The sequence below is a fragment of the Lactuca virosa genome, chromosome 1 (assembly GCF_052849685.1).
Source record: "Lactuca virosa cultivar CGN04683 chromosome 1, Lactuca_virosa_CGN04683_v6, whole genome shotgun sequence".
NCBI lineage: Eukaryota > Viridiplantae > Streptophyta > Magnoliopsida > Asterales > Asteraceae > Lactuca > Lactuca virosa.
The window spans coordinates 134,778,723-134,783,906 of record NC_136426.1 but is presented as its reverse complement, the minus strand read 5'-3'; the positions used below and the strand labels follow the sequence as shown (position 1 = coordinate 134,783,906).

General features: G+C 38.2%; 1 protein-coding gene across 1 annotated transcript; it reads left to right on the top strand.

Annotated features, from left to right (window-relative positions):
* The first annotated feature begins 2,795 nt into the window (after positions 1 to 2,795).
* Positions 2,796 to 3,911, top strand: LOC145121071 (uncharacterized). The gene has a single exon (XM_079056855.1). The coding sequence runs from the start codon at positions 2,796 to 2,798 to the stop codon at positions 3,909 to 3,911; it is 1,116 nt and encodes a 371-aa protein (XP_078912981.1).
* The last annotated feature ends 1,273 nt before the right edge of the window (positions 3,912 to 5,184 follow it).

Genomic DNA, 5,184 nt, shown 5'->3' with positions numbered 1-5,184 from the left:
ATTTATAACTGGAAGAGGGATGCCGTAATCCGAGTTATAAAATAGTTGAAGGTAAGTAAATGACGATTTACCAATTTCCACCATGAAAAACGAAACAATTTAATTAGGTTTTTTACTTGGATTTGAAACTCCTAGATCTTTTGAGATTCATTGAACTTTTCAATGGCATGTTTCAATCTCGAGTGTGCCCTTCAGGTTTTGTGACTGGGATGCCGAGGATCACAAAACAAGGTGTGAAGTAACCATGCAAATATACTTGGTACCCTTAATATTTACCCCTCAATCGATGTGCCGGTTAACCAGACGAGCTCCACCGATACTATGATAAATATTAAGTTACCCTTTGCCTACTTTGTTAAATCCATGTTAGTGTGCCGGTTAACCACACACGCTCCACTAACGGTTTAAACAAAGTGCAAAGTGTAATTTCATGGATTAGCACCTTATTCACATTTTCCTAAGTAACTAAGATTGGGAATTAATAAAAGGTTTAGTTACTTAGTATTTATCATTAATACTTTTAATGAAGGGAGAATTATAGTCCTTGTCCTACCTGTTCGGCCAACGACCCTCCACCAGTCAAGGAAGCGGTGGGTGAGAGTGGACACCCATTAAGCTGCCATTTTATAGGCAACAACATTATACCCCCCTTATAGACCGGCTTCGTGAATGAGGCCTACTAATGGTAAGACGACTTGCTCTTATACATATAATATATTAAATTTTAATATTATAATAGTATAAGGGTGTATTTTAGACATTTAAAATACTTGATGGTTTAATCTATTAATTAAACTATACTTTTAATTTAATTAAACTCAAACCATATATTTATGGATTTAATAATACTCTTTTAATTAAACGCTTTAATTAACTATTAATAAAGTCCATAAGAGTTAATTTGAACTATTCAACAAAGCATCATAATTCCAATTATTAAACTCAAAATTAAAACCATTTAATTAATTGTTTAAGTTATGAACCCAAGAGTTTTAGAATTCAATTCTTTTTTTCATAAAAAAACTTTTCTCAAATTCCAAAACTTGAGGGCAAGTTTTGTAATTCTCGAAAACCTTTGGATTCCATAACTTATGGAATTAATGGTGTTTTATGATGAAACTTTCCATGTTCCATAACTTAAGAACAAGTTATGAAATTCTTTAAAACATTAACACCAAATTTTGTAACTCCATAAAAACTTTGAATCAAATTTTTTTTTTTAAAAAAAAAACTTTCATATCTATAACTTATGGAAGTTTCAAAACCCTTAAGATCACAACTTTAAAAAAAACTTTTGAGCTCCAAAATTTTATGACAAAATTTGTAACTCCTTAAAACATTGAGATTAAACTTTTAAAACTAATAAAATAATCATATCATTTTATCTTTTACTAAATTTGACCTAATTCAACTCATATAACAAATGATTCAAATTTTACAAATAATTCGTTTTTCACAAAACAAGTAATTATCTTAAAATTTGACAAACGTCATGTTTTTTTTTCCTTTTTTTTCCAACTTGAAAATAAAACATTTGCATCAATATAACAGAAAACAACCCATAGCTCTGATACCACTGTTGGGTTTTGAGCATTCTAACACTCCTATGGTGTACATGCAACCCTATAAACCTTGGATCTATGTTTTCTCTATTATACATGCAAATATTAACTATTCCAAGGTTTCATCCTAACTAGCATATTATGAAGCACCTATACTACAAAGTTCTAGTTAGATGACATACCTTTTGAAGTAGCTTGATGTCTTCAAGCTTTAAGAGCTTAGCCCCAATAGTGTGGAAGCCTCAAATGGAATCACAAATCACCAAAACACCTTGGAAGAACTTGAGAGAATATGTATGCACACTAAAATCGGCCCACTCTTATTTTCACACACTTGTGCCAATTTTGTGAGCCAAGGACCCCTTTATATATTATGGAGGATTAGGGTTACATCCATGTAAACCCTAATACCCATGACCTTTCATTTACATAGGATCCATGGGCTAAAAGCTCCATGGACCATCCATGAAAGCTTAGCCCAACCTAAATGAACTTGGCCCATTCCATATATATAAGAGTCCATATTTAATTAGTTCTTTTTGATCACTTAATTAATTCTAAATTAATTCTTGATCAATGCTAATTAAATAATATGATTCCATATTAATATATTAGAACTTATAATATATTAATATAAATCATAAATATACTATTCTCAAAAGACTATCCATATAAATTGTGCCGGTGAAGTGCAACCCAAATGGACCATGTCGGGTCGGGTCAAGTACATACCAAATATAGTTATGGACTTAGACATTAATCCAACACCATCGAGCAGCACCAAATAAACATGGAATACCCAGATCAGCTCGTGCGAATTGGTGCTCACTTTTCAGACGAAACCACGACACGATTGGTGGCACTCCTGAAACAATACTCCACTGTCTTTTCCTGGAAACCAACCGATCTAACCGGCGTCGATCGACAGGTTATAGAACATAGCCAATATTGCCCCAGGGAGCAACCCCGTTAAACAAAAGAAAAGGGGCCAGACAGCAGACCGGAACAGGGCTATAAACGCAGAAGTGGCTGACCTAGTGAATGTTGGCATACTCTGGGACGTCATGTCCCCGACGTGGATAACTAATCCCGTCATGGTGAAGAAAGCGAATGGGTCCTGGCAAATGTGCATCGATTATTCGGACCTTAATAACGCCTTCCTAAAATATTGTTACCCTCTCCCTACAGCAAGTCACGACTCTCGCCTGCCCACTTCCAGGGGTGACACTAAAGATGTACTTAGCGACGTCTGTGGAGGCTATCTCCTCTGTGTTAGCGGTGGAAAGGGAAGGCAAGCAAATCCCCATTCACTTTGTCAGTAGGGCCCTGCAAGGGCCAGAAGTAAATTACCCGGCTTTGGAAAAACTGGTTCTCGCCCTGGTCTACGAAGTGAGACGTTTACGGAGGTATTTCCAAGCCCACAAGGTGGATGTTTTGACTAGTTACGCAATAAAACAAGTGTTGCTAAGGCCAGAAAAGTCTGGACGCCTAGCCAAGAGGGCCATAGAGTTGGGTGAACATGACATCCAATACCACCCCAGAACGAGCATCAAAGCCCAAGCCCTTGCTGACTTCCTGGTTGAAATCCCAGATACCATCAAGGGAGTGTCGACGACAATCTCTGTCGACCCACTAGAGCCTAAAGCCGACAAGGAACTTTGTAAGTTATATACTGATGGCGCAGCAAGCAAAGAAGGCTCAGACGCAGGCCTAATCCTCCAAAGCCCCAAGGGTGAAGAGATCACCTACGCACTGCGGTTTGACTTCCAAGTATCTAACAACGAAGCAGAGTATGAGGCACTCCTGGCTGGACTAAGGATGGCCAAGGAGGTTGGTACAAAACAACTAGCAGCTCTTAGTGACTCATTGCTTGTCACAAACCAAATAAACAGAGTATACGAGGCAAAGGACCCTAGGATGCGGAAATATCTAGACGTGGTTCGTAATTTAGCCAGCACGTTCAAAAGTTTTTCAATAAAGCAAATCTCCCGGGGGAAAAATGCAAGGGCAGACGTCCTCAGTAAGCTGGCCTCTACCTCGTATGATCATCTCACAAAGAAAGTGTTGGTCGAAGTACTCCCGGAAAGGAGTATTGATAACCAAAAGGTCAATACCATATCAACCCCTCCAGAATGGACAAAACCATTTTTCGATTACTTGCGTCATGGCGTGCTTCCGGATGATCCACAGGAGGCGAGGAAAGTCAAAATTAGAGCACCGCATTTTGCAATAAGGGAAAATCAGTTGTACCAAAGAGGATATTTAAGCGCATGGCTCAGGTGCATTTCTAAGTTAGAGGGGCGGACTTTTCTCGAAGAAAGCCATTCCGGGGACACAGCAGCACATTAAGGCGCTCACGCGCTCACATGCAAGATACTTCGCCTAGGAGTATACTGGCCAGACGTGTACAACGATGCCGCAGCCTTAGCCAAGAAATGCAAAGAATGCCAAGCATTCGCCCCTTTCCAAAATCAGCCGACCATGCCGTTGACAAGCATCACTAGTCCCTGGCCTTTCCACCAATGGGAGATCGATATAGTGGGACCATTCCCACCGGCGCCGGGAGGCGTAAAGTTTTTGCTGGTAGCCGTAGACTATTTCACCAAGTGGATAGAGGCGGAACCACTAGCCACTGTCACTGGCAAGCAAATGATAAAGTTCATGACAAAGAACATCTTGGCACGCTTTAGAACTCCTAGGATCCTCATAAGTGATAACTGTTGGATTAGGTGTCTAAGCCCATAACTATAATTGGTATGTACTTGACCCGATAGTAGCATGGTCCATTTCGGGTTGCCTTCACCAAAACAATTTGATAGGATGGATATTTGAGAAAGAGGTTATTTGTGATTTATTAATATATTATAAGAATAATATATTAATTGAGAAATCATATTATTTAATTGGTATTGATCAAGAATTAATTTGGAATTAATTTAGTGATCAAAAGAGACTAATTAAATTAACAGGGGTTGATTATGTAAATCAGTGATACATGTTATTTGGGCTAATGATCCATCATTAACTAGTAATGGAATAAGTTCATATAAGAGTCCATGAAGTGTTATTAGATGAAAAGTCTAAGTGTATGAATTAGGGTTTACAAGTGACTCTTGGAATTCTACACTATAAATATGTTCCCTTAGCTCCAAAATCGGCACTCATGCATTCCTAGAAGAAGCTAGCCGATTTTGGTGTCTCCTAAACCTATTTCATATTCATCCAACTGTTCTTGGTGTTTGTGACTTGTTTGAGGCATCATATTTGGGGTGCTAAGCTCTTATAAGGCCAAGTTATACAAGCTACTACAAGAGGTAATCATCTAACTAGGTTTTATGATTCAAATATCTAAGTTGTATGCTAGTTTAGGCTTCATGCTTTGGAAAAACAATATTGCATGTATAAATAGATCCGAAGAATTAGGGTTGTATGTGCACCATAGGGATTTTAGAGTAGATAAAACTCATCAGTGGTATCAGAACCTAGGGTGTTTTCTGTTATATTGATGCAATTATGTTATTTTCAAAGCTGGAAAATTACAGTTCTGGATTCTGCCAGGCTGAACTCGACGAGTTGGATCTTATGATGATGAACTCGACAAGTCCATTGCCTGGCTCGACGA